The sequence below is a fragment of the Apteryx mantelli genome, chromosome 4 (assembly GCF_036417845.1).
Source record: "Apteryx mantelli isolate bAptMan1 chromosome 4, bAptMan1.hap1, whole genome shotgun sequence".
In the NCBI taxonomy this organism is placed as follows: Eukaryota; Metazoa; Chordata; class Aves; order Apterygiformes; family Apterygidae; genus Apteryx; species Apteryx mantelli.
The window spans coordinates 4,176,728-4,204,656 of NC_089981.1; the positions used below are offsets into that span (position 1 = coordinate 4,176,728).

At 47.8% G+C, this 27,929-nt stretch overlaps 1 protein-coding gene across 1 annotated transcript; it reads left to right on the forward strand.

Moving 5' to 3' along the window:
• Positions 1-1,316: 1,316 nt before the first annotated feature.
• LOC136991787 (ATPase family AAA domain-containing protein 2-like) lies at positions 1,317-8,771 on the forward strand (the record flags this gene model as incomplete). Its single annotated transcript, XM_067295242.1, is given in 11 exon segments — positions 1,317-1,355; positions 1,576-1,691; positions 2,238-2,412; positions 2,727-2,815; positions 3,176-3,335; positions 4,202-4,292; positions 4,687-4,961; positions 6,724-6,900; positions 7,736-7,921; positions 8,394-8,529; positions 8,677-8,771. Coding segments are annotated over 11 exon segments (1,539 nt in total), but the record flags the coding sequence as incomplete, so codon positions are not given.
• Between the last annotated feature and the right edge of the window lie 19,158 nt (positions 8,772-27,929).

Sequence of the window (27,929 nt, forward strand, 5' to 3'; positions counted from 1 at the left end):
TGCATATGCAGAGACAAACAAGAAATGATGACTTGGTACTGCAATGACAGGGTCCTCAGAGGACGATGAAGAGCAGGAAGAGGATGACGGCGAAGATACTCCAAAGCCATCTAACCTGCGGCAAACTGCTGAAGACACTCAAGCCCCACTGGAAGGTAGGCTATATGCAGAGCCTCTCTGAAGGGCTAATTTCTTGTGCAGAAGTGGCATACAGGGTGTTGAATGAAAAGCTATACGCGCACAGACAAATAAGAAGTTCTCGCTAGGTTCTATAATCATAGGGGCAACACAAGAAGGTGAAGGCCGAGAAGGGGAAGATGGCAAAGATCCCTGCAAGGAGTATAACCTTCGACCCAGGAAGACCATCATGTACTTCCAGGATCCACTGGAAAGTAGGTTCCATGCACAGTTTCTCGGAAGAGCTGATTTCTTGTGGATAGTGGGCTAGAGGTTGCTAAATGAAAAGACATATACCTCCCACCCAACCCCCCTCCCACACACACACACACACACCTTTCATTTAAATTCCTTGCCTTCATTCTGCAGGTAAAACTCTCCCTTTGGGATCGAGATGCCTGTATCCTGCGCACACTGCAGTTCTTGGCCAGTGTGCATGCTCACTGCTGCTTTTCATTTCTTCAGGGCCATCTTCTCCTGACAGGCAAAGGGCTGCTCCGTCGCAAAGCCCATGCTGCAGAAGAACAAACAGGTTGGTGTACGGATAGTGAGAGTTCTCAGGGATCCATAGCGGTGCCACTCCCATCACTCAGTAATGCTTGAAAAGATTTTCCGATTGATGGCCGTGATGGGAAAATCGCAGCATTGTAGCTGGCACAGCTGGAGGGTCTAGAGGAAGCAAGGCTTTTCCTTTGGGAGAGAAGATAACTTTCATTAGCCCACAGCTTTTAAAAAGGCAGGATTTGGGGGTCAGCGATGAGATGATTGCGGATTGTCCTGGCTGAGGTTGGGGATCTGCAATTCTTCTGTTCTGCACTTGAAGCCAGAATCCCCTTCCACAAATTGTCATTAGACGATTTCATCGTGCAGTATAAAAATGTCCACCTGCCTTTCTTCACGCTTGCATATTGAACGCCAGTCAAGACTAGGGAATGTTTCTTGGTTTGGGAAGTTTATGCCAGTGTATAAGCGCTTCTGCACTCACTTGCCAACATGAAAACCACAGCAATCCCGCTAACTGCATGTTCAGTTAGAAAGCCCCTTTCCCTTTCTCCTCCATTCACATCTGGTGTCTTCCCCAAAGCTCTGGGAAAGACGAATTCAATGCAAAGCACGTGGATGGAAGGAAAACCGGAAGCACCCTGCCGGAAGCTGATCCAGTGCAAATCCAGAGTTCGGTAAGCAGTGGTAACTCATTGTGTCAGTGGGGACTTTTCCAGGGGTCATGAAAACCTTCCCTACTGTGCTGCCGACAGCTCCCAGGCTTTACACTTTCCTCTCAGGGAACTTCAAGATCGTCCTGAGCCTTTCCACAGGATAAATTTGGAGGAAGCCTTTTTTTTCCAGGTGGCAGCTTTCTCTGACCTCTGACATGTCTTCTGTTGCATGTCTCTTTAGGTATGCTTTGATGGTGTGGGTGGTCTCTCTCACCACATTTCAGCCTTAAAGGAGATGGTGCTGTTCCCACTGCTTTACCCAGAATTCTTTGAGAGATTCCAAATCCGACCCCCCAGGTAACGGGCAGTGCATTCGAACTACAGAGCTAACTGCTGCAATATGCTTTTCAACATGAAAAGTATTCTCCTTTTTTTTTTTCTTTTTTTTTTTTTTTGGAGGGGCAATATGTCAAGACGTAATGGTTAGCTTTATATATTCTTGGCCAACAAAGCTTGACTCACTGGATGTTGAAATATGACTTGAAATCCTTCCCTTTCCATACCTTTAAAAGTGTGCAAATCTTCAGATGCTTTGCTGCTTTGGTCACAGGAATTCCCTTTTCTGGCTGATGTTTTAAGTAGGGTGTGGAAACACAGAAGACCTTTTTTGGCCTCCCAGCTGAAGGCTTCCTCCCCAGTGCTTCCAACAAATTCTGGGAGGCACAGTCCAAGAGACTCCAACTGTGGCAAGGGAGAAAGACAGGCTTTGCTCTCAAATCTGTCTAAGACGGGAAGTGTTTTGGTTAGGAGGGAAGGCCGCTTTGCTTTCACAACGGGGGCTGTCATGGGCACTTTTCCATGTCTTTGTTGTAGCTACGTTAATCTCTTTTTTTCATGTTGCAGAGGCTGTCTGTTCTATGGCCCACCAGGCACTGGAAAGACACTGGTGGCTTGAGCGCTCCCAAATGAATGTAGGCAGGGAGACAAGAGAATAGCGTTCTTCATGAGAAAAGGTGCCGACTGCCTCAGTCAGCGGGTGGGAGAATCCGAGCGACAGCTGCGCTCATTATTTCGGCAGGTAAGGAGTAAATGCGCAGTAGGTTGGGTCAGAGTTGGACCTCTACTTTTCCGAGGTGGACGTCTTCCAGGAGGACTTGGCCTCTTGGGCAGTTTGGCAGTGTCTCCTGTTGAAAAGGGAACATCAGTGTTTCCTTTTCCCGTGCCGTGCTGCTTTGCCTGAGGGGCTGGAAATCTTGCAGATGTTGGGTCCAGCACAGTGCCAGTGCCTTTGCAGCCATAATGTTTATCCTGCATGTGCTCGCTGCGTGGTGCTCTGTTTCACATACCTGGGCATACCTGGGCAGTATGCCTGCATCTGTACTTCCCTTCCAGGCCTATGAGATGCGGCCTTCGATTATTTTCTTTGATGAGATCGATGGTCTCGCTCCTGTGCGCTCCAGTCACCAAGACCAGATTCACAGGTACTTCCTTTCGCTTCCATCTCCATGTCATCTGCTTCATCTCTAGGAAAAGAAAACCCACCTGCTTCCCTTTATAGGACACACCCCCACCCCCACACTCTGAACTCCTCGAGTACAACAACACAGAGCTTCATAGCAGTTTAAAGGCAGGAGTTGAAATCAGGTCACTAAGCTTGGTGTCCGGACAAGGTCTCTCTCAAGACCTTGCCTCGCTTTTTCTGTCTTACCATGAGTCCTTTCGCTAACAACAGCTCATCCAGAAAAGCTTCTCCTTTCTGAGCGACGCGACTTTGGAGAAAGGCATGCCAAAGGTAACAACAGCTACTAACCCAGGGAATCCAAACAACATTTTTTTGGTAGTTCTATTGTCACAACGCTCCTGGCGCTTATGGATGGCTTAGACAGCAGAGGAGAGATCGTGGTCATTGGAGCCACCAACAGGCCAGACTCCCTGGATCCTGCTTTACGAAGGCCTGGACGCTTTGACAGGGAGTTCCTTTTCACCTTGCCAAACAAAGAGGTAAGGCTGTTTTGGCAACCTTCCTGCTACTGGCACAAAGCCTTGCTCGACAAGAAAACCGGTTTACCCCACAGCATCTCCGAGAGCGAGCAAGGAAACAAGTGGCATACGTGCTGCACACCTCCCGGTTCCCCACACAGAACTGGCACGAAGGCTGCAAACAGGAGTTTCACTCCGCCTGGAGCACATGGACATTCTTCCTTGCCCAAGGGCTTGCTCTTTGCTTAGTTAGTGAGTCCACCTAGGCTCTTGCCTTCTGAGGTTGCCGCCTTGTTCTCAGTTCTCCAGTTGGGAAAGCCTCGGGGGAAAACTTGGGCTTGAGTGTGGCCGGGCTGGGAATCCTCAGAGCCGCCCAAAAGCATTTAGGGAGCTGACATTGTTACTGGTATTAGCAGGGAGCTCGGGCTCTCTTTCTTTTTCTATTTTCTTTTTTTTTTTCTGGCTACCCCAGATTCTTTTGTCGTTAGTTCGCATTTTGTGGGGAAAAGGAGAAAAAGGTTATTGGATTGAAGGCTAGGAAAAATGCACAACACACTATACTGGACAGAAAGAGGAAACACTTCACTGAAGCTCTGGCAAAGAGCAGCGATGAACATAGGCACAGCTTGACATTTGCTCGTTCAAGGACAGCAGCTGGAGTCAGAATTCTTGCTCCTACTACTCTACTTACTCTTCCTATCTACTTGAAAAGTACTGAGCTTTGAAAAGCAGGCAGTGTGTTACTAGAATGTAAACATTTCTTAATTTTAGCAGAGGAAGACAAGCAATTACGGGAATGTGACGGGGGGAGGGGGACTGCGCATTGCTTATTTTCTTTTTGAGAAAGAGGCTTAAGACAAACCACAGTGTGACCACCTCGTTTGTAGGCTCGAAAAGAGATTTTCAAGATCCACACCAGAGACTGGAGCCCTAAGCCCCTGGACGCACTGCTTGAGGAGCTTGCTGAAAAATGGGTCGGTAAGATGAAAAAACGCACCGAGTTCCTGCCTGTGCCTGGCTCCTGACAGCATCTGAGCTTGTGCCAGGCAGTACCCAAGCTGCTTCTGTCTCCTTGCCTTCCCTTGCCTCTCAGAACATGGAAGGCTCTGGGGGGCATCTTCCTCAGGAGCTAAGGTTGGCTCAGAGGCCTACTTCCGAAGCACAGGCTGTAGGGCGCTGGGCCTCCCGTAATGCAAGCTCCCCATCAGGGCACTGCTCTGCAGTGCAGGAACTCTTTTGCCATTGCCCATGAAACTCTTCCCCTTTGGGCCACATGCAAAGACTTTGAGAGTGTCCCTTTGCAAAGCCTGTCCTTGACTGCTTTCTGCTGCCTGAGACTGACATCCCTTTGGATTCTGCTCTTGTTGCTCAGGATACTGCGGGGCTGATATTCAAGCCCTCTGCGCTGAAGCTGCCCCCTGTGCTTTGCATCGACACTATCCGCAGATCTACACAAGCAGTCACAAGCTGCACATCGATGTTGCTGCCATTGAAATCACAGCAACAGATTTTCTTGTGGCTATGCAGAAGACTGCACCAGCTTCACAGAGGGCTGTGGCTTCCCCTGGACAACCACTGCCACCCCTTTCCAAGCCACTGCTTCAGAACACACTACAGAGACTCCTAAAAGGCCTCCAGAGGGTATTTCCCCACACAGCACTTGCACTCCAGCAGGACCAACAGCCAGGTAGGGCTTCACTGCCTTCACTGCCATAAAACTCTCCCAAAGCAAACACTGCTAGTTTGTGCAAGCAACAGAAACAAACATTTCAGTCAGGATGAGGTGAAATTGAATGGTAGAGAGGGCAGAGCTGGGAACTCCTCCCACTTCACAGTACAGAACTCTATGTTCTGCACTCAAGCATCCAGTTTCTGAAGGCTGTCAGCATCATCTGTCTCGTTTGTAAGGAGAAAAGGAGCTTTCACCGCTAGCAAAACATAGCTTGTGCAAATCCAGACACTTAGGAGAGCTCTGTAGAGACTGAAGGCTTTGGAAAATGGCATTCAGCGTATGCCCCTCAGACGAAGAAATACAAAGCCCCGGGTTTCAGCTCACATTTAGAAGCTGTCTTAGCGCAAGAGAAGGTTGCAGACTCTTCGGGAAAGTTAACAAGCCTCTCTTGCCTTCTCACGGTACCACTCATTTCTTAGAAAATGACTGCATGGACAGCGATGAGGAGTCACCTTCTGGTCCTGAAGATGAGCCGTTTCCTCCAAGGCCTGGCCAGCAAAAGCAAACCTTCCTTAACTGTAACAGGTAACTGCCCGTGTCCTTTCATTGAAATTCTTCCGATTGCTGGGGCTTTCCAAGCTGTCGTGGCCGTTGCAAGTGGGAGGGGCATTAGATGAGGGAGGACAGAAGAGTTAGTCCAGGGTGCTCTGGTATCAAAAACTGCAAGCAGGAAGCACGGAGATATAACTAGGTGCTAGAGTTGTAGGAAAGCAAGTAGCTCCAGCCGATCATCCGGAAGGAGCCAGCCTCCTTTTCCTCCACCAAAGACATCCACAGACAATTAGGGCATGCTGATTTCATGCATGCTGTTCTTCAAGGATTCAAGGCCAAAGAAATGTGATGTCTCTCCTCTTAGCTAAAAAAATGCAGTGTGGGTTTGTGGAGTCACCTAGCTTCCCAGATTGGGAATGCAGGAGTGACTCAAGAAAACTGAGGAATGGCCGGCTAAAAGGGCATAATAAAAACCCTGCAAAAAAGGCTTCATTTGCGATCTTTAAGCCACTATGCTTACATTCATATTTTGATAGTGCAATGTGAAAGTAATTCAATCCCACAGTGGAGAAGTTAGCTTACGGGGTCCCAGCTGTGTCAGTAATTTTTCTCATTCTCTCTTACCGTACTGCTCAAGAAGGTTTCTGACCCACAGAACTTGGTCCAGTCTCTAGGCTCCTTGGCCCTATCCAGAAAAGGTCCTGCAGTACTGGGAGGGCAAAAAAAAAATTAAAAAAAGGTGCTATTCACAGACGTATTCCATGATAACAGAGCAAAAACCACGAGAAAGTTGTATTTGCAATCTAGGAGACAGCACACAAGGAAAGATGAAAACATCTGAATGAAGGAATCTAATAAATATCCTCCAGTTCTATGTGTTTTGCACTTTCTTAGATACAGCTAAGGCCTTTCAGAGCCCACGGCATTTCTTTTCCCACAAGGTTCTTCTGCTCCTTCCCGACCACCTTCTCCATTTCCAGTGGACCCCCTGCACCTAAACTTGACCAAGGCAAAGGCCTCAAGGCTGCTCAGTCAAGACATATTGAACATAAAAGCCGCGCGGCCGGGGGGAAGAGATCCAGACCAGCGTGTGCTGGACAAAGAAAGACACCTTGAACATCTGTGTCTTGACTGATCACTTCCTTTGCAAACTTCTTGTTTTGCAGTTGCGCTCCTAGCAATGCTTGTTGCCAGCCAGCATGTCACAGGCCCAGGTTCTTAATCGCCGGAGAGCCCGGGTACGGGCAAAGTTCCCACTTGGTGCCTGCACTAATACACGCGCTGGAGAGGTTTGCGGTTCACGTGCTGGACCTGCCGGCTCTCTTTGCTAGCAGCACCTCACCCGAAGAAAGATGCGCACAGGTACCTCTTCTCTCTGCAATCTCACAGGATGAATAGACTCAGGGGAAGCAGGCAGACCTCCCGCGGTTAATGGTGGTGGCCTGGCTTTCCTCTGCTTCCTGTGGTGTTTATTTCACGCTGAAAGAACACTTTTCTTGTACGCTGAACAATGCAGAAGAAGGACGTTGTGCATGAGCATCTTTTCCATTCCAGGCTAAACAGTAAGGATGTTGCTAGCAGCTCAGGGAGCTCCAAGATGCTCTTGATAAAGCCCTCTGCATGGCAAGAGCTGCTGCTCATGACAGTGGGCTCTCCAGAGTTGCTTCCCTTGCCTCTTCAGGCTCTGTAGCTCCCAGGAGGCGCCTCTGCCTCAGCCTGACTGCACGTCATGCCCTTTCTCTAGCCTCCCTCTTTATAACACTGAAATGCAACCCAGGCTTGGGAGGGGGGAAGAAAAGGGTTTCTTTTCTCTCATCACACCGCAGGGAAGAGGCAAGAACACACTTGCTGGATTCGAGCGGTGTAGCAGTGGCCCCACGCTGATGTGGACCCTGCTGAAGGGCTGGGCCTGTTTTTTCAAGCACACTACCACTCGCACCGGGCGTGAGGCTCTGGGCGAGTTACCTGACATCTAAGCAGTTTGGAAATCAGGCAGAGATTCAGGCCTGCCTCTCGCTGTGGAGAGGCTGAAGGAACTGGCTCCAAGCAGCAATGTTACCTTATTCTTGGTGGCTTGTTTGGACGCTTTGTCTTGGTGCACTCCCGTTTTGCAGGCAATTTTGATTGATCCATTGCTGTTCAGCAGCAGCCTCTGCTACCCGCTTCAACAGTCTTCTCCAAACTTCCTTTTGACTAGTTGATCCGAGAAGCCCAGAGGACAGCACCGAGCATCCTTTCTATTCCACATATCCATGCCTGGTGGGAGGCTGCTGGACTCACCTTGAGAGCTACGCTCACAACATTACTAGAGGGCATTCCAGCATATGCTCCAGTGCTGTTGCTCGCTACGTCGGATGTTTGCCATGCAGATCTCCCGCCAGAGGTATTTCTCTCACTGCCTTCCTGGCTTCTTTCAGTCTCATGTTAATTTATCACTCCATTAAGCACCCAAATACTGTGCTCTCCTAAGCCATTCAACACCGGCACTACTAGGGCACCCTGCTGGCATCTCTTCCCTCTGCAGTTGCCACAAGGCTTCAACATGAAGGGCAGCAAGGCAAGTAAATCCAAAACAGGCAACCTAGGAGATGCTCAGTGTCCTCCCTTGGAGCACTGGAACCTCGGGTCGCTTCACAGAGCTTTAATCCTAGAGGTGTTCCTTAAAGAAGATGCCCTAAATTGCCCTGCCGACCCACTGCAATCTCGCCTTTAAGGCCAAGAAGCAAACTTGTTCTAGTCTCTCCCTTATTCAAAGCATTCCTCAGCTTCACTGGAAAAGGAATTCATCTTTGTGGAGCAGAACACACATTTGGGGGGGCCTTACGGCTGCACTGTCTTTTCTCCTCCCACCTCAGGTACGAGCTTTATTTTCTGAGCTTTACGGAGAAGTTTTCAATGTCCAGTCACCTAGCGAGGAGGAAGGGAGAAAGTTTTTCGAGGACTTGCTTGTCCAGCAAGCTGCTAAGCCTGCTGCACCACAAAAGAAAGCAGGTGAGCCTATTCTGCAAACACAGCGTTGCTATCTCTAGCTTAGCAGACATTCGGCATTTGCTTTGGTAATAGATTTCCTGGCACGAAGGTTTACTCTGCTTGTGTCCGCGTATCATCACTTGGCTAACCTTTTCTGGTTGACTGAAGCTTGTCAGGCACGGGAAGTCCTCCTGCCTGTGGCATCACCACCTGAGCCTCGACTGCTGACAGAGGAGGAAGAGAGGCAGCTCAAGGAGCAAGGGGACGAGAGATGGCCAGCGGTGCCTGCAGAGTCCAGTACACCCCTCTCTACTGGCAAGTCCTTTCTTCCTTTTTTCTTTTTTCCTTTTTCCTTTTTTGGAGAAGGTGCCAATGACATTGATATCTTCCCTCTTGTCATGGAATACCTGCTTTTGCTGATGCCAGTGGCTTTATGCCAAAGGCATTCCATTTCCAAATTAGGTGCAGCATGTGAGGTCAGTCCCCAGGACAGTCACTCAACGTGCTTATGAAATAAAGCCCAGCCACAGAGCTTGGCTCACACTGTAAAACACTGGCCTCGATGGCCCTGCAACGGCTAACTCCTCAAATGTAACATGTTGTTTAGAGCAGTTGCTGAACACTCCACAAGTTCTTATGGTAATAGGAAACAGTGAGGACTTTTCCTGTGCTTTTGCTTCCTTTTTCTCTTCCTCTCCCTCCTGCCTTCCTGCCCGCCACCCCCGCACCAAGTCATTGCCGTCTGTCTGCGAGGCTTAGGCAACCTCTGCTTTTGGAACACAGGGGAAGGAGAGCTTGTCTCCAAAGACTTTTCTGCTTCTCACCTCTTTTACTTCCTGTGATGAGAGACGAAGCCACCTGAGCTTATGACCTTGCTTTGTGCTCATGCCTTCGGTCTACAGTCTGCTCTGTGCACAAAATCTTCAAGGGCGTTCTTTTATGCATGATATAATCTAATAGTTCTTGCGCTTTTTAATTCTAATAACAATTGGACCCCCTTCGCTTGCTGCCCTCTCTCCCTCAACACATGCATGTAGTGAGCCAGCACAATGGTACTTCAGTCCCTCTCACCATTTCCCTTGTGCACCAAGTAAGACGACGGTGCTAGATTTTGCAGACAGAACTGCTTAGCTAATGCTTTGGCTTGCTTTTTCTCCTATCTCTGTGCAGCTGCCTGCAGACAAAAGCGAAGGAGGAACGCATCGCCCTCAGAGAGCCTAGCAGAGAAGAGGAGGAAATGCTCACCCCCTGCTGAGAAGGAAACCAGCATCTCTCTCAGGGTAGGTTGGAGCTCACTGATCCACCTTTGCTTCCCACTCTGCTGACGACCCTTGAGCTATCCATTCTGCCAGCAGAGCTGCAGGCATGGGCAACATTCAGTTAACGGGGAGACAGAAGCACCTGAGGAGGCTCCCACTGCCAGCTGGCAGCCCTCTTTCTAGAGGCTCTGTGGCCTCTCTTCAAAAGATGCATTTCGCAGGGCCCTGCATTGCAGCCACAGAAGCTCATCCAAGGCAAGAGGGCCTTTGCTGTGGCAGCCGCTGTCCTTTACTACAAAACGGGCCATGGCAGTTCCCGCTGTTCTCAGAGAAGTTCACTTGCAGTTAGGATCATGGAGGTGATAGCCTGAGGAACAGCACAATGCTAGCTGAAACTGGAGCCTCGCTTTTTCTCGCAAGTCGGACACAGGAGCTCATTTCCTCCATGGAAATCTGCTGCGATATTTAGTCTGTTCTTGGACGTTTCACTCCTTTTTTATTTAGCCATACAAGGAAGGAGGATGCGAGTTGTGTGGGACCATTTTCTTTTGTGTCTGAACACATAGAGAGCCTATTCAAATGATCTCGTGCTAACGCAAACTTGTACTGTCTCCCTTTTTTCTTCAGCAACTGCTGAATGTCGTTGGCAACGCCACAAAGGACTGCAACATCCGCCACCTCGAAAAACTACACCTGGTGCTCAGCCAGTGTGTTTACCGCCATCGGCAAGACGATGACAAAACGCAGTTGATAGAGGTACTTTGCTTAGACAGCACTTCCTGTCACTGTTCTGCACTTCTTCCTTGTGCACAGTGGATATCCTGCTTATTCGCTATTCCTCTCTTTCCTGCTTAGCAGTCTGTGTTACATACGAGTTGCTGACTTCCACCTGGAAGGCATCTACACAGACTTTCATTTTATACAAAGCAGCTAGCTACAGGATTTTACATTTTTATTCCAGCTTATAGCAAGTTTGCCTGTGTCTAGTTGGCAATTATTATTCCTTTTTTATCTTTTTTTTTAGTCTTTTTTTAGGAAATGAAGGAAGAAATTGAAAACTTCTCCCGTGCTCAGTAACAGGAAACGTGCTTCTACTCTGCCATTCTTTTTCATTATTTGCTGTTTAGTCCTCAGTGCACAACTCAGTGAAGAGAGCCTGTAGTTATAATATAAAGACATCTGTTTGTATATATATCCAAATATAGTGAGGCTATACCAATAAAGCTCATATAAATCCTTTTAAGCTTTCTTACTGGCTGTTTGTTGCTGTTGTTGTTCCATACCTATTGCGTATATATTCATGATCTGTTGAGATCGAGGTGTTCAGCCTTCCTTTCGCATGTGCATTGCCTGAAAGTCTCGTGCCTGGCATTTTTAGGAGACCAATGGTTGTCAGTGCCTTTGACCTACACACATCTGGACGTCTTCCAAGTAATCTCAGTGCCTCTCTCAAAAGAAAGCAACGGCAAACTCGACCATCTTTGCCCAAACGGTGACAGGCGGTTTTTCTGGCGTCGCCTGGGCTACTGCCTATGCCGTTGTCATTTAGGCAACGTTGCAAGGCAGCGCAGAGGTCATTCTTCTTCGGACCTGCTCGCGCCCCCAGGGATTCTCAGAGAAGGAAAACAAACCTGCAGCAAGCGTCGGGGAGGAAAACTCTTCCCCAGGCAGCGGCACTTTGCTGTGCTCGGGGCGCCCCGCGCCGGGCACGTCTCAGCCCGCAGCGCTGCCTGCTGCCCGCCGCCCCCCCCCAGCAGCTCTCCTCCGCCCGCTCGGCGGCAAGCGGCGCTCGCGCTCTCTCGGCCCCTCGCCTCGGCCCCGGCCCCCCTTCTCGGCCCGCCAGCGCCCCCGGCAGCCGCTCCGCCGCCGGGCACGGCTCTCCCGGCACAGCTCTCCGCCCGGGCGGCCGAGCCGCGCCGAGCCGAGCCGAGCCGAGCCGAGCCGAGCCGAGCCGCGCCAGCCCCCGGCTCCCCCGGCGCCCACCCCCGCCCGCAGCGCCCGCCCGGCCCCCACCCGCCGCCACCCGCCGCGACCCCCGGCGCCGCCGGCAGCCGCGCTCCGCGCCGGGAGCCGCCCTCGCGGCGGGAAGCGCCCCCGAGCCCCGCCGAGGCTGCGAGCCTGCCCGGGGCTGCAGCGCCCACGGCGCCCGCTGCCCCCGCACCCTCGCCCCCGCCGCGCCTGTCGCGCTCTCGGCTCCGCGCAGCGGCCCCGCGCCCCGACGCCTCGCCGCCCGGCGCCCGCGCTCTGCCCCGCCGCTGCCCCGGCCCGCCTCGCCCGGCCGCAGCCTGTGCTAGCGCGCCCCGCAGCCGCGGCGCTCCAGCCCGGGGCGCTGCTCTTCCCCAGCGCTCTCCTGCTCGCCCCCGCCGAGGCTCAGCGCCTTCGCCCCAGATGCGAGCAGCGTGTTCATTGCACTGCTTTAAAGGCTCGCGTCTGGCATTGTAACACAAGAAATCGGCTTGGGGCAATGGTAACTCCCTTGTGTCGTGGTCCGCGGGAGTAGCGAGAATGAATCAGACGCAGTCACAGAATGCAGATTCAATTCCAACTTTATTCAGCAATTTGCCTATCTTATATATGTTTGTGCAGTCATGGCATGCAAGCACGCGGCACTTCGGTTATTCTGATTGGTTTGCTGCATTGAAGCACGCGGCACTTCTACAATCTCATTGGTTGGCTACTTTAAAGCACGCAGCAGTGGCTATAATATGATTGGCTACCTATGGGGAACTTGCTTCTTATCTTCAAGGTTGGCTATTCCTGCTGTCCGTGCAACTTCTTTATCTCTTTAGCTTGAACCGGCTCTGGGGCCCCCTTTTACTTATCTATGTAAAAGTTCACAGCAAGTTCACAGCCTGAGGCCTAAGGGTTCAGCAAATTTAGCAACTAATGCTAAGCAAGTTATGCTAAGCAATTAATTCTAAACAGCTTCAGTTCAATATTCTCTCATATAGATTATTGTTCTGAAGCACTGCAAGGGCCCCAACACCCTTGCCAGGCTTGCTTACCTGGATCGGCAGCGGTAATGGGCCTTCTTCCCAACGGAGAGCTGCCAGAGGCTGGTCACAGCCTGCCCTTCTGAGCGCAGATCCAAAAGCTGCCCTGGCAGATGGCCGCTGGCAGACGTCCATCGCAGAGCAAGCGGCCACAGGAGCGTCGTCCTTTTTTTCCTGCTTCTGCCCGCTGCAAACAGAAATCAAGCAAAGAGCAGGCAAGAAAATCAGGAGGAGAGAGCGCTCCTGCCCTTCCCCTTTGTGCAGGGCAGTGCTGTGCGATGCAGCAGGAAGAGCCGAGAGCGAACAGCTGAAGGCGCCACACACACTTTACCCCAGACTTTGGAGAAACTCCAAGGCAGCTAAGCGCTTACGAAGGAAACAACCACCCGAGCTGTAAAACTGTGAGCATCCCTCAAGGGACACAACCTTTGCTGATCTGGTTTTACATTTGACTCTCTGTGTCCCCTCAGAGAGGGCTGCTGCCCAGGTGCTCCTGCTCCTCCACATCTTCTACCCTTTCACTTGAAAAGCCCTCCCTCCTGCTCTCTCTCCTTGCTGCTAGCACTGGTGTCGAATGGTAGTGCTCCGAGTGGGGCTGCTGCTTGCGTAGGTGCTTGCCCAGCACTCCCTGGCAGGGCAGCGCTACCCAGTGCAGTGCACTTGCCCCGGACAACGGGAGCATCAGTGCAGCCCTCTGTGGCTTCAAGAGATTCAGAAACCTCTTAGCCTGGGATTTGCACCTGCATCTTAGGGAGGAGAGTGTGCTGGGAACTGACAAGTATGGACTTGGTGGTGTGGCTGTGTGTTTCCTTCCCCTTCGGAACAAGCAGAAGAAGAGGATGGTGAGCATAATCAGGCTGAAGAGCCTGCCTGTTTAGAGGTGCTGGGAGCTGCACTTGACTTTGAGGAAGAGGGTGAGGCTGAATATCAGCATGAGGGGCGTGCAGAAGAGGAAGTCCAGGACTCCAATGGTGATGAGGAGTATGTGGCAGTTGCTAGAGGGGTGAACAGTGCAAGAAACATACCCCAGCATGTTCAGCAGCGGCGAGAGGCTCCAGAGCAGGCCGGAGATGATGCTGGACAAGTGCTTTGGGCGATGGCTTTGGTACCAGATGGGACAGAGGACAGACGGGCACCTCTCAATGCTGATGGCTGTCAAGAGATACAAGCCAGTCCCGTATGTGAAAAGATCCAGGAAGAGGGCTATCCCAAACTGCACTCCCACATTGAAATGCATCAGGCACTGAACTGTTTCGATGGCGATGCAGAGCAGGTAGCCAAAGTCAGCGGCAGCCAGCTTCAGGATGTAGACAGTGAAGCGGTTCCTCCGGATGCGGAAGCCGAGGTACCACAGGACTGTGCCATTTCCCACCATGCCAGAGGCAGAGCTGATGAGGCAGAAGCTCTCCATGAACTTGAGGAGAGCATATGACGGCTCTGACTTTTGCACAGTCCCACTGTAATTAGTCCCTTCAGCCAGGCTTGAACTGCTTTGAAAGGAGAGCATTATGAACTGATCAGTCACTATGAAATAACCAAAATGGAGAAAGTTTCTTCTTCTCTCTGTTTCTGCAAGAGAGAGAGGGGAATTTAGTGACTGATACACTGCTTTTATACTTACAGCCTTGTGGCCTGGGACAGCTATCGCTCACGGAGTATGCATGGCTGATGTCTGGGAAGGTAACAGCAAGGTGCTACATATTGAGGAGAAGGCAAAATCATGCAGAAATTTGGAGAGGCTGAAGCAGGAAGACAGGGTGAGGCAGTTCAACAGAGTAAAAAAAAGAAGCAGAAGAAAACATTGCTGCTTATAGAGAGGGAGGAGCAGGAGATGGGGAGGGGGTAACTCTACGCAGTGATCGTGTGTGTGTGGATGTCTGTGAGAGGACATGAAGATGGAACAGCAGAAACAGAGAACATCCCAAAGCATTAATGATAGCTAGGAAATGCTGAATCTATCTCAGAAATGCTTACCTTCCTGCCCCAGTGCATCGGAATTGACTGCTCAGAGAAGCTGGGACCTGGCATCAGCTCTAGTGTCTTTCTCTTGGTTTCTGATTCATCCCATGGATCTTCTGGGAAACATTTTCTGTGAAAAAGACAAGGAAGTTCTTTCAGCCTGCAGATTCAGTTCCTGTCTCCTGTGGTGTAACGAAACAGGTGTTGTCAGGAAGGAGTGTTTTCACTGTACTGAGGAGGCTGGGATGAAGTCAGCGGCAGATGAGAATGGGGCTCTTTCATGTTGTGAGGCAGTTTCCTATTTCTGCTCTACTTCTCTGGTTGCTTTTACAGTAGGTGGGGAGAAAATTACCTGCCAGGGATTCCATTCCCAGGGATGCTGTGGGATTTTGCATGCATCTGTGAAAGGCTCTTGGTGCGTTCGTACTCTGGCCAAATGCTGTTATAAAGGAGATGTACAAATGAGCAGTCAGTAGAGATTGCGGGAAGTTTTCAGAGTAACTGTATTCTGTTTTGTTTTTTCTTTCTTGGAATATGAGAATCAGCTGGAATGGGATGATTCCAGAGGAGGATGTCCCTTCTTCCAATGTTTCCTTCAAAAATCACTTCCTGTGCAATGTCTCACCCCAAATCCTGCCAAGACCCCCAAAAGAGAAAGGGCTTGTCTGCTGTGCGTGGGGTGGGAAAGGGAGATCAGACATTGAGGCCTTCACAGCCTGGGTGCTAGGCATCAATAATCCTCTTTGGGCATTATCAGCCTTTGCCTGCCTCCCCGAATGCTTCTGGGCCTCCCTTTGACAACATGTGTAAAAAGGTGCCTATTTCTTTCTCCTGCAGATAGGAGGAGTCTCCCCAAACTGCACAGGGCTCTAACAGCATTTGATGACTCGTCGTTCACCTCTGGCCCCAGAGAATTAGAGTATTTTAGCAGCTTGACCTGAAAGGGACTTTAGAAAAATAGTAAACGCAGCGATTTATTTGCAGTAATACAACAGAAACCCTGCAGACAAGAAGTATGCTTGTTGTGTGCCACTTACTTACAAAATGAAGAGGAAGAAAAGAGTTTTAACAGTGTGATTGTGCAAGCTTCAAAATGGGCAGGTGTTGGCTTCAGAGGGACAAATCTCACTCAGACTTCGGGTATCATGTAGTGAAGAAGCAAAGGTCTCTCTCTCTGCCTCTACAGTCAGGAATTGTCTTTGATTAGACAAATTAGACCTATTTTGTGATATTGTGACTTTTGTTTGCTACTTTTGTTTGATGTTTGAGGTAGGCTGAGGTGAGGGAGAGAAGAGGGTTGACTGCAGTAGGAGCTCTTGGAGTTGAGAACGGGGTAGCTGTGGGAAAGGAAGGGTGGGGATAACTACTGAGGTCAGAGGCTTGGGAAGGGGAAGCAAATCAAGTCTTTTTAGAGTTTTTCTCTGACCCTTCTGCATGTGGTGAAAATTGGACTGCTCTGAAACACACATATGCACCTACAGATTCCTTCCTCCAGGCCTCAACCACATTGCAGAAATACCAACAGTACCGTGAGCGCCTTATGTTGCAATCAATGAGAAAATAAAGACTATTTCAAACGCTGGTGTCTAGGAGCTCTTGTGATGAGTGGAGTCAGGTTTGCTGCCCTCAGGGCGGCAGGTGTCCCTTGCAGGCACCTCATGCCACTGGTACAGGGACTATGTTGAGGAACACACTCAGCACTAACATCCTTGGCTGCCTGTCTCCTTTCAACTGTCCCCAGGAAAGCAGAAATGTGTTTTTTTTTTCAGGGCGCTGGTGGCCCCCGAGGAACACATTCTTCTTAGCCATGACCACTGACCTTCTAGAGTGCTCTGTGTCCTGGCATCTTCCCAGAGAGATACTGAGCAAGTCAGAGGACAAACATAGCTCACATGCTGAGGGCATGCTCCATGGTAGGCTGGGCTGGCTATCTTAATGTTAGTTCAGGGCAGAAAATTCTGCACATGATCCCTATTTCCTTGCAGTCATCCTATCACCGATTTCTTTTGGACCACAAGAAATATATTGCAAACATATGGCAGATGGCACCTCTGAGAATGCTTATCTCTTACTGTCAGTGATTGAGAGGGTCTACGATGGTGGTTTACATCCTCTGGAGGTGCCTCTCACTCCATTGGGCATTCAGGGAATGTCAGGTGATTAGCTTTCTATCTAAGGCATTTCAAACAGATTTCATAATGTTAAATAGCATCAGCCTGGGCCATTGATATGTACTGTCATGTAGTGTCATACTGGTTGTAATGGACGCCCTGTGGAGGTATGCCAAATCATCAAAAACTTTGCATTCCATATAATGCAAGTGAAGTAACCATCCTATGACTTCCATAGACCATGCAAAAGCAAGTGGAAAAGTCACTCACAGTTCTCGTATATCTCTTATAAGACTTAGATTGGTCTCTTGTTTTAAGATTGGTCTCTTGTCTCCGAAGCATATTCAAAACCTGAGTCTACTTCCTTAATGAAACTAATTAATGAAAGCCTGCATCAAGTAGCAGCAGTCTAGCTGGTCTTTCTTTCCCTTGAGATTAAACAGCCTTCCTGTGGTTTACATGCTGAGTACAGTATAGTTCTTGTGGCAGCTGTTAGTCTGAACAAACTTGACACCACAAAGACATCTCCTTGTCTGGACACAGAGTTATGCTGTTGTGTTTTCTCAGCTAATCTTAATTGATCATCTAAGACCAAAACTGCTAGTGTTTGATCTCTGAAGAATGCCACCTTCTATGACAGATGGGCAGTTAGGGCAATGCAATAGCATTTGTTCTTGGAAAAAGATCCCCAGAAAGAAGATCTCCTTATCTTGAAGATGATCGAGACAATTGTGTAGCTATAGCCAATTTCTAACCAGCAGGAAGGGAAAATATTGGAGATCCTTTCCCCCAGTTCTTTTTTCTCCTCCCTTCCCCTCACCATCTCTCCAAAATCATGGCAGAAAGCAAGAGACAGAGGGCAATGGCAAAGACCGCTGCAGCCATCCAGGACTTTCTCACCTTCTTGTGGGTTCCTCGGTATTTCAGGGACTATTTGCAGCAACTGCCTGGTGTGGATCTGCTGGTGAAAATTGTCACCTGAAATCTGTGACTGATGGTCCAGATAAAATCCTTGTGCTGTAAAATCAAATCCTGGTGCTGGACTATTCAGACACTGTTAAAAAAGCCACGGTCATTTCAGTGTGACATCTGGAGAAACAGCCACTCACTCTCTTGGGGAAGGATCAAGTTTGTTGCATGTGGTCACTTAGATTTCAACCACTTCCCCCTTCCCTCCCAGCACAGAACCTGTCACTGTCATGGCTTAGGAAATGCTTTTTCACTACTTCTCCCTTCTTCAGACAGTGTCGCGATATAAAGAACACAAGAACTGTCTGTCCAAAGTTATAGCTTGACTCTTGCACTGATGCTTTGCTTCCCAGCCGCATCCATGAGCAGCTCTAGTTTCACAGACCTTGCAGAAGATGGCCTACTGCTGCTCAGGGTCACACAGATTGAGAAATTGTCAGTCCTCTTCCATAAAGCCTGCTGCTGATTTCACAACCTCCCTCAACACAACTTCTCATTCCCCAAGGGTCCACTGTCACTGCAGAACCTCCCTTAGCACACTCATCGCTACCGAGTGTCCTCTTCTGACCTCAAAACCTCTCCCAACACAGGTTGTCACCATACATTGTCCCCTACTACTTCGCACAACCTGTTCTACGGTAGGGTCTCCTTGAAGTCTGTAGCCAGCCTTATGACACCTCAGCAGCCACAATTCTGCAGCCTCTCCTAGTGTTACCCTTCAAAACACGATGCCCACTTCTGATGTCGCAAGGTCTTTCAACACAGCTTAACACCCACAGTATTACCTGCCACTTCATACGATCTTTCAGCACAGTCCCTCACCACACCTCAGGCACTTCTGATTTCACAAACTCCATGAAGACAGCCCCTGGCCCTGTAGCATCCATTTCAAGTTTCACAACTTCCCTCCACACCCTGCCTTGTCCCCATCCTGCCCATCATCAAATTCACAACACACATTCACCATGGCTCTATGAACAACCCCCTTGCCAGTATTCACTATCCAGCTGCAAAACCTCATTCATCTCACCATGCACAGTCCCTCCTTGTCCAAATCACAGCTCCCCTGAGCATGACCTGCTGCCATAGTGATGTCCAGAGCCAGGTGCCAAGATGAGTGGAAAGAAAATGGAGAAAAGACCTTTCTCCTTTCCTGGCACTAAGCACACCCCTATGGGGAATTATTTTGCAGCAGGAGGTAGCAGCAATTCTTCATTTGGACTTGTGCATTAAGTCACCTCTGGTAGTCCATTTGGCTAGGGAAACAAAAGGACATGAATGTGATGCTAGCCAAGTTGCTGCCATGTGTGCCACTGGGTACAGAAAGTGGCAGGCTGACTCATACTAGGTTAGCAGGCCAGATGCTATTGGCCTGATCTCTGGCTTCTGCCATCTGTTGTTCCTCTTCCTTTCCCAAAGACTGTAAGACTTTGTTTACCTTCTTACCCAATACTCTTGGTTCCTGTAGTGACTACTGTTAACCCTCATTAAGCTGCCCAAGACTCCAGGCGACCGTAAAAGGACATTTAAGTTAGGGGACTATTTTCACCAAGACATTTCTTTACCAGTATTTATTCTCATTAACTGTAGGATTTCTTTTTTCACTGTGGAGATTGCTGGCATTCTGTGCAGAGGAGATGGAGACATTAACTATGTTGCTATCAGGCCATTCCACATTTCCAGAAATTTCAGCAAAACAAAGCAAAGGACAGTAGCTGAGACAATGTCTTTCCTGACATCCGTGAGGCATAAGCTACAAATACACAGTAGAGTTCAGAGCCATGATGAATTTGACTTGGGCCTTGGTTGAGATGATATGCAGATATAAATCAGCATGTCTATTTGCTTCGTTTGTTTCATTTCATAGGTTCACCTTTGACTGCAGCTGCTCAGGTTAAGAAAGATGGGGCCCATCGTGACAGTGAGATTTGTCTGCCCTAAGTTATTTTCTTTAAAAGCTAGACGTCTATTTCACACCTAATCACATCCTAAAATCAGTTCTGAGGTAGATCAGATGCATCTGTCTCCAAAGACATTCATTTTTTTCCGCAGAAGAGCCTAGAGTGACTAAGTCAGGGTTACATTTGCCGGCTTCCATCGGCATTAAATAGATGACGTCCTCCCTCAGTTTCCCAATGCGTAAATGAAGGATTTTTTTGACTGACTTGGTAATTCACTGACCTCTGTTAAAACATGCAAATTCTTGCAAAGAGGCTTTACTCACTGGATTTCCAGTGATGAAATTTCTGGTGAGATAGGACTTGGAGGGTCATCAAGAGGTCACCCAGGACATCTTCTGTCCCTATAAAAACTTCATCGTAACCACTCCTGAGAGAAATGAGCCCAAGCTGTCCTTAAAAGACTCCTGTGATAGGAATTCTTTACCATCCCTGGAGGATGGTGACACTTCCTACAGCTTGAGTTTTCTTTCTTTTTTTCTTTAATGAAGATTTCTCTTTTACATGTTTTTTTGGAATACACAGAAGTGAAAAAAGGAGAGAAAATATCTGGATTACAAATGGACTGTTTTAGCATTCACAATGCTAGGAAGCCAGAGCAGTGGACCTAATGGCCCTTTACACATGGGAAATCCATACAACTATCAGCTTGGAGTAAGGAAGAACTCCGAGAAGCGTTAGCTGGATAGTTCCATGCATATGCTTGTCCAGTTGAATACTCAGCTACTCCTTTGACTGTTATTACTTATGGAGAAACCCCGAAATGCCTTTGTGATATCATTATAAAAGCATTGACTGACAACTGTTTCTTTAAAATATATTTACTTAAACTTTTCAGTCAAGACAGAACTCATTCTCCTCCTTTGCCCCTTTCTTTCACGCCTTCCCTTCACGAAGCCTCCACCCCTCCCTCCTCCAGCCCCAAGAGCCCTTCAGGTGGAAGATTTCCTGGGAGAGGGTTAAAGGTTGGTACTTAAATGGTTTTCTTCTCAGCCCTTTGTGCAGCTGCTGGGATATGAAAGCATCATTCAGCACACCCAGGTCACATCATCCACACAGCCTATTAAACCACTTCTCACACAGGCAGGAAACATCAAGATACACTTGTGACACACAAAAGCAAGTAATAAATTAGATGGGACTGGATTATACACTAACAGCCACCTCCTAAGCAAGTTTTGGAAGCTTTCCAGAAGCCATTCTATGTTCTTTAAAGGTGCTGTGCTCTAACACATTCATACCAGGAGAGACAGAAGTTGAGGAGATAAAGTTGTACAGCCTTGCACAAAAAATTAGATCTCTAAACACAGGTGAGGTAAGTTTTGCAGCTTCTCTGGCTTCTTGCTTCGCTTCGCTTTGCTTTGCTTTGCTTTGCTTTCCTCTTCCTTTTCCTTTCTTCTTGCACAAAAGTGAAAATACAGAAAGGAACTTCCACTGAAGTTATCAACTGTCTCTAGTTATCTTTGGCTAGAATCATATACAGAGCTAGTTCTACAGCCGCAGATTCGATTGCTTCGATATTATTCTTTTGTTTCCCATAACCACCTGAGATTTTAGGGAAGAATGCATGCAGTAAGGAGATGGTGCAATTTCTCACCCTTTTTGAGATGTTAAGAGTACACATGAGATTCATTTTATTTTGCAGCTGATTGCATTATGTCATATAGCTCAGGTCTACCCCTGCAAAGGCACTTGAAGAGATAAGCCATAAGTGGTGGGAATCCTCTACTGAATTAGTCATTCTAGTAATCCTCTTGGAGTCAGCAGTAAGAAACAGGTACCTGCAGCACATGATTCATCACATCTCCAAGTAGACTGGTCAGGTGTAATATGCCTAGCTTAGGTATAGGTGCCTACATGACTTAAGGCGATGAGATGAGATCAGACAGATGGGTAGTTTGTTAAATGCAGTTTGGTGGTGATGGAAAGGACCTTATCAAGCAAGATACATGGTCGAGCTGTCTGAATTGTGAATCGGTCCTTTTGTAGATGCACACCTTGTTTTTAGCTCAGGAATTTGCCATCTGCTGGTATTCAGGCATACAGTTTCCCCTGACCATTTCTCTCTCGGTCACTCCTTTCTGACTGCCTAAATATGGCCCTGCGATTGCTGTGGTATGCTTCCAGTGATGCTCTGGCTTGGATGGAGCCCAGCTATTTCTTTTCGTCTGGGTACTGCACAGCCATAAAGGTGTGCTCATTTCATCCCTGTCATTTATTTTGTTGAGAAGTCTACGTCGTTGCTCAGTAGAAGGAAGAGGAGTAGAAAGGATCACAACTTGGTAAGACGAGGGAGAAACTGACCTCCCGTTGTTCTTACTGATCCTTTTCCTTGTAGAAATATCTGAAGGGGAACCATCCATGTAAATTTTACCCTTCTGCTTGAAAAACTTTCATCTAGTGTAAGTACAACTGTAAGCATAGGAAAAGTCCCTACCTTTGCCCACTTCCTCTCTCGGCTTCACTTTGTGGGTTTGAAAGTAATCTTGGCTTTTCTCAGTTTCAGTGTTTCCTGTGGATGCTTGATGACTTTGTGCCTGCACGAGAATTTCTGATTATGCTGCAGATGGAAGTAGTTGGTAGATAACTTGGCTTAACTGAATCATTCCGCCAATTCCGCCAATGTGAAGTACTACATTAAGTCATATGTGTAATTTTTTTCCCCTCCATGATAGATAACCTTCCCAGAACTCATTTTTCAGCCTGTGACATTTCATATTTACGTTTCAAAATGTATATAGACAAGAGAGTTCTTTTCTCTGCATGTGGGTATATTTCACTTCTAAACAAGAATTCAAAGATCATGTGTACTTATAAAGCAAATCATCATTCTGAGCAATATTTCCAGGTATTCTTAAAGACACCCATTTTACAAAGATTGCTGTCAGGGACTTTGTCTACCCTGAGGGCAAACATACTGCATTATCTGCCTCGTAGTGCCCAAGATGAACACTCTGGCCTTGTCCTTAGTGCATGGAAGGCTACCAGCCATGGAGCCAGTCCTTCAAAATCCTGGAGCACCAGGATTAAGGAACATATCACAGAGTGCACCTATGTCCGTGCCACCAAAGCCATGGCAGAAGCTTTGTACTGTGGAGAATTAAATAGCCGTTAAAAAAAAAATAAATGACAGAAACTAAACGCTTCATAAGTTTAATACTAATGCTATATCTTTCTTGGCTTGTATCCACTTCTGATATAGAATTCATCATTAATAATGAAAAAATGCTGATGAATCATGTGTCTGTCTTTATTTTCCCAGGTGTATAAGCTGCATATTGCATATTGCCACCCAACTGATCAACATGGAGAACGTAAGCAGTGTGAAGGAATTCATTCTTCTGGGCCTTTCAAAGAACCAAGGGGTGCAGAAAATATGTTTTGTGGTGTTTTTGTTCTTCTATATTGTTACTGTGGCAGGAAATCTGCTCATCGTTGTCACTGTAGTCAGCAGTCAACGTCTGAACTCCCCCATGTATTTCTTTCTCTGCCACCTGTCCATTGCAGATATTTGCTACTCTTCTGCCACAGCTCCCAAAATGATTGCTGACTTCCTTGTTGAGAAGAAAACCATTTCCTTTGGGGGTTGCATGGCACAGCTATTTTGGGAACATATCTCCGGCGGCGCTGAGGTCTTCATCCTCACAGTGATGGCCTATGATCGCTACTTTGCCATATGCAGACCCCTGCACTACACCACCCTCATGACCAGGCGTGTGTGTGGCTGGATGGTGATGGGTTCATGGGTGGGGGGCTTTGTGCACTCCCTGGTGCAGACCCTCGTAACCGTTAGCCTCCCTTTTTGCGGCCCCAACAAAATTGACCACTACCTCTGTGATGTCCGTCCCCTACTACAACTGGCCTGTACTGACCCCTATGTTGTGGGCGTCATTGTCGTTGCCAATACTGGAATGATTTGTTTGGTCTCTTTCATCATCCTGGTCACATCCTACATGGTCATTTTGTTATCCTTGAAAAGACGAACGTCCGAAGGGAGGAACAAAGCCCTCTCCACCTGTGGGTCCCACATTACTGTGGTGATTCTCTTCTTTGGGCCATGCACATTCACCTACATACGCCCATCCAGCAGTCTCTCGGAGGAGAAGAGGTTAGCTGTGTTTTACACTGTCATCACGCCCATGCTGAACCCACTCATCTACACACTGAGAAATGAGGAGATGAAAAGTGCCATGAGAAAACTGTGGAATAGAAAAGTCTGGAGTGAAAAGGGTGAGGTGTAGAACTGTGGTAACATTTTCTCAGGAGCTGAGAAAATCAAGTCTCTCTCACTACAATTCCATTTTGGAAAATTTACTGAAAGCTCCCTTTTGAAGAAAAGCTTGGTTTTAGCTGTTGCAGTAGTTAGGAAGACACTGAAAGCTCATGTTTTGATTGGAATGGCATTGTAAACTCTGTGACTAGCAGGGCTTCCCTTTATGTTCTCTTTTTGAATAGCACAGGCCCAGGACTGGGGCTTCCAAGCACTGCTGAGACACCAGCAAATAAAGAAATGAATGCTATCAAAAATATTAAAATGTGTTCCAGGCAGAGCATCCCGTTAGTCCGAGCTCTCCCAGGTGTAAACTTTCCGTCAGACAAACTCCATCTACTCTGTAATCTACTCAGCTAGGAAACAATGGCCCAAGGTGTCTGCAAGGCTGTTGGTCACCTCCTGCTGGAAGCAATTGCGCCAAAGGCTTCCTTCCCCTTTACTTTGGAGTAAATGCCTTCTTAGGAGTACTGCATTGTCATATGCTGAATCCATGGGTTAGCAGTTAAACTGCTGATATTAGATGCTGGCTGGGTCATTTGCTGATGCAGATGATATGAGGAGAAGCTTCTCCGCTTCCCATTCCAGTGCAACTCTCTGCCTTTCTGTAGTAGTTCACCTGTCACTAATGCCCTCCTTCCTAGCCATCCCCTCTGCCCTTCATCTCTGCCTCAGATTTTGCATTTTACTGTTTAGACTAATAGAGAATCAAAGATCCAAGTGAAAGATAAATTGCTCACCGTAGGAAATTGTCGCCACCAAAGAAAGTATTGGGGGGCAAAGAAAGCATTGGGGGGCACAATTTTATGTGTCAGTGAAAAAAAAGAGTTGTTTGGGAATAATTCCTGTACGCAGGATAACTCCTAGCCCAACAGGGCACATCTACAGGCCCAGGCAAAGGAAGGAACATGTATTCCAAGGGAATAGCTGGAGCAGCTACTCCTGCAGGAGGGAAGAGAAGAAATGTGAAGATGGAAGATTAAATCATCTCAGAGCCAGTCACAGCTGCCACAGGGAGGTTAGTTGTAGCAGCTAAGGTTCTCCACAAGGACGAAGGAGCCACGAGGAGCCACGGGACCCTGACTCCTACCTTGCCAGGAGGAAAAGAGCAAATCAGGTGCGTGAAGGAGAAAGACATCTGTGTAATGCACTCTGAAAGTAACTAAAGCACTTTCTTTTTTCTTCCTTCACTTCACGTTCCCTATAAACACTTGCTTGCACTTGTGTTGCACCTTAACATGGCTTAAGTGTGATTCAAGATAAGAAGGTGTTCCCTGCAGAGGAGAGCGGCAGATCTACAGACCAAACCCTGGGACAATGTCGCAAATGCTCTGGTTCCCTGAATGTCCTCTGCTCTATGCAGGGGGTGGCAGAGTGGGTTCCCATTTCACAGGCATGCACCAGTACACTGCGGATGTCTCAGTGTCTTCTCCTCACCGTGGTGGGTTATGTGGATGGCAGCCAGCAGGACGGAACTGGGATAAATCCTGATTCTCAAGGCTTAGAGGGATAGTGTCCCTCAGGCCTGGGCCAGCATGTCCCTCACCCAGCATTCACACTCTGTGGACACAGCTAAAGGTGGGACCATCCCCACCTATTTGTAGCAGTCTAAATTCTTCATGCAATGAAGGACAGTTGTCTAGCTGAGCACCATTGTCAACAGAGAGGGACAGGCGCCTTCAGAGGTTGGTCTGTCTCACCTGGGGTGGGGCAGGTAGAAAGACAGATGGGGCCCACTGACCCCCTTCATACTGAAACTGCTGAGGGGTTAGGGCACACGGCCAGTTCAAGCTAAGGCTTATAATTTTAAAACTGTTTGTTTTTTTTAAAATGTTTTGGGGAAGAATGCCATGATTTTTCTGATTTCTCTTCTGGCTGCTGGATGCTAGCAGGCAACAGCGGGACCATAGCTTATGGAAGGCATCAACAACAACAACAACATTTGATTCCTCTACACATTGGCTCAGATTCTTATAATGATTTAATATGAGGACTAACCAGCTGCTTCTGTATTTTGCATTGCCTGAGTAAAAATACCTGGCAAGTAGTGAGGCCTGACCACAAACATTTTTGAAGTCTTGAAATAATTTCCTCGTTTACTTCTTGTTTCAAACGTGTACAGACCAGATGTCTAAGTGCCAACAGTCCTATAGCACAGTTCTGATATTTATTTATGCTGCAAACATGCAATGGTAAGAGCAAGTTAATAAGAAAGAAGAAAGCATATGTGAAATATTGTCTTGGAAGGGAAGAAATATCTAACACGTGTAAGAGACATCTTTATTCAAAAAATGTTTGATTGCAAGGGTAATGTGAACACAAACTCTTGCAAATGGTCAGCCATGACATTGATTTTAAATAGAAATGTTTCCAAAAGAAGCACATAGCTAATACTAAATGAAGTCCATTTATCTAGACAGCTCTGGAAAGGAAGCAAGAAAGCAAGCAACCCCCCCACAATGTGACATGGTCTAGGTGATCACGCTCCAGAGTCACCCTGTAGAGATTACTCTAATAGCTGTCCAAAATATATATTTTATCTCCTTGTCCACTGATTCTTTCTGACAAAGAAAACTTCACATGCCTCTGCGATCTCATTGCTTCTGGTAAGCTTGTGCTTCTGCTGTGCAATTTACTTGAAATATTTCTGCCACAACTTCCCCATCTGGAGAGAGACAGAGAGTTGTTCTTGCAGATGCTCTTGGAAGTTGTTTTTGCAGAATGAGAAATGGAGCTAGACATTCAGGCTGTCCGTTTCATCCCCTGTAGTTTCCAGCCCTGGCAGAGATGTGGACTGCTCTCGTGACACATAAGAAGCAGCTTGAAGCTGAGAGGTTTTGATGAAACTGCCTGAAGTGGTCCGAGAGGTCATCAGAGGAGAATAGCAGGCAAACTGTTGGAGACTAGCAAATATAAACTGTGTAAGTTTTCTGATCTTGCTTCTTTGTTTTGTTCAAGCATGACTATGAAATCCTGCCTTTGAAAAGAGGCATTACTGTTGAGTGACTTTTGTGAGGTGCATTTTATGAAGTAGAAAGAACTCAATTTTTTTTTTACCCTTTGTTTTAATTGGTGTCTTCTTTGCTTATTTTTCAGTTATACGCCATTTCCAGAAATATCTGTCAAAAGGAAGTTTCTGGTGTTACAGAGTCAAGGAGTCAATAGGTAGCTGCAGCACTGCCTATGTACTCAATCTTAACTTGTCCCCTCTAGCTGTACACATCGTGGCAACAATGCTCTTAACACACATGCTTTGGGCCTCCCCACACTGCTTTCCCTCTGCCCATGGAGTGGCATGGAGATAGGGCTGGAGACACGAAAGAATATTTCCTCTGCTGCTAAAGTTGGAGGGTGGAAGAGGCAGAGATCTCGTGAGAAAGAACTGATTGACCTGTGATTGTGGAACAGGATTAAGAGCCCAAAGGACTTGCCAGTATTGTGGACATTGTTCTGCAGCTCTTGCCGTCTATCTTTTCAGTGTAGAAACTGAACACTAGTGATACTTGCGTACTGCACTAGAGTGCAGCAAAGGTGAATACAAGGGTGTTGGTGAGTAAAGGAGATTCAGCAGCGGTGTATTTATTACCCCAGGGGCATCACAGGTGTGTTTATGGGGATTTCCATAGTCCAGAACTTGGCTGAGGTGTACAAAAACCTTACTGACACATCGTTAATGCAGATTATCTCCAGTATTCACCCATGTACTGTAGGAAAGGTGGTCTGAGGAAATACAAGCCCGCTCTTTTGGAGACTGAGGTCTCAACCCAGAAACTCCTGAGCAATAACTGGAACCCATCCACACAAGATGTAGCCCAGTACAGCACATATAGGACAATGACTCTCCTGCTTCAGGTTTCCTGGCATGCCTTGAACATGGTCTGATTTCACTTAGGGCGCCTTAA